Source organism: Macrotis lagotis, chromosome 3 (genome assembly GCF_037893015.1).
Source record: "Macrotis lagotis isolate mMagLag1 chromosome 3, bilby.v1.9.chrom.fasta, whole genome shotgun sequence".
In the NCBI taxonomy this organism is placed as follows: domain Eukaryota; kingdom Metazoa; phylum Chordata; class Mammalia; order Peramelemorphia; family Peramelidae; genus Macrotis; species Macrotis lagotis.
Genome location: NC_133660.1, coordinates 300,576,327 through 300,577,864, shown reverse-complemented (window position 1 = coordinate 300,577,864; position 1,538 = coordinate 300,576,327). Strand labels below are relative to the sequence as shown.

Below are 1,538 nucleotides of genomic sequence, written 5' to 3'. Positions count from 1 at the left end.
ATATAATTAGTAAATTAATCTATGGGACTATTTCCCTTCTTCTTTCCAGAGAAATAAGTGTTAATAATAAATTAACTTATGCTTATGCATTTAATTTTATACATCTATATAAATACAATCTAATTCTTAATGTTTAAATAGAACTAGAGTACAAATGCAAAACCAACATAAAATTGAAAATAATCAATTTGACTAGAAATTCCTTCAGAAAAAGTAGAAAGGTAAAATCTCATTAAACTTTCAGAAGAACCCTGAAGAAGTCAAGAAGTTTAGCATTTCTTGGTATTCAAGAGCATGTTAGTCAGGGATAGTTGTTTCCTGAAAATTTCATGGGGCAAATATTTATTTCTTAACTGTATGATTGTAAAAGAAAAAAAAGCAGACATTTAAAATCATCTAATTTATTGTAACAACAAAGCCAATTTTTTGCACCATACCTTTCTCATGGCATTCTTCATTTCTGCATTTCTAAGTGTGTAGATGAGAGGGTTCAGCATAGGCGCAATCACAGTGTAAAATACTGAGAATTCTTTGTCATTATCTTTTGAATTGGGTGGTGGGATATAGGTGGAGACACAGGGTATAAAAAACAGAAGAACAACCATGACATGGGAACCACAGGTGGAAAGGGCTTTCCGCCGACCTTCAGCTGAATGATTCCTGAGATGATATAATATGATGACATAAGATGTCACCAAAGCAAGAAAAGTTGACAAGACAACCATTCCAGTGTTGGCAATGACTAAAATACTAGCTACATGTGTGTCTGTGCAGGCGAGCTTTAAGAGGGGTTTTGAATCACACATAAAGTGATCTATTACATTAGGCCCACAAAAAGGTAACTTGAGGATCAAGAATAGCTGGGCAATAGAATGCCAAAATGCCACCAACCAGATAAGCATGATCAACATATTACATCTCTGCCTGTTGACAATTATCAGGTAGTGTAAGGGTTTACAGATGGCGACATAGCGATCAAAGGCCATTAACACCAAGAGGAAAATCTCCACACCTCCCAATATATGAAAAGTAAAGAGCTGAGTCATGCAGCCATTGTAAGAGATAGTCTTGCTTGAAGCAATTATGTCACTAATCAGTCTGGGAGCTGTGGTGGAAGTGAAGCAGGTATCAATGAAAGACAAGTGACAAAGAAAATAATACATTGGTTGCTGGATCAGATGACTATAGAATATGGTGATGAAGACAATGATGTTCCCTAATAAGATAGCTAAGTAACAGGCTGTGAAAAAGGCAAAGCAGAATATCTTAATTTCTTCCTCCAGGAAAAGTCCCAAGAGTATAAATTCAGTGACATTGTTATGATTTTCCATGGACTGAAAGTAAGAACTGCCTATCCAGAACTTTAATTAACCTGAAAATATAAAGGACATGATAATAGCTATTTAATATCAAATTCATATTTTTGGTGAACGTAAAATCAAATATCATATTAGTACTGCAAATCACACTATGTTCTGCAACCTGACCTCACTTTACAACATTTTTAAATAAAGGATTAAAGATTCCCTTAGTATTAT

The 1,538-nt window shown here is 34.3% G+C and overlaps 1 protein-coding gene across 1 annotated transcript; it reads right to left on the bottom strand.

Moving 5' to 3' along the window:
- Positions 1–401: 401 nt before the first annotated feature.
- On the bottom strand, positions 402–1,331 carry LOC141516971 (olfactory receptor 4P4-like). The gene has a single exon (XM_074227920.1). The coding sequence runs from the start codon at positions 1,329–1,331 to the stop codon at positions 402–404; it is 930 nt and encodes a 309-aa protein (XP_074084021.1).
- Between the last annotated feature and the right edge of the window lie 207 nt (positions 1,332–1,538).

Excerpts from the sequence above, each read along its gene's own strand:
- LOC141516971 (XM_074227920.1), bottom strand. The coding sequence starts at position 1,331 with ATGGAAAATCATAACAATGTCACTGAATTTATACTCTTGGGACTTTTC.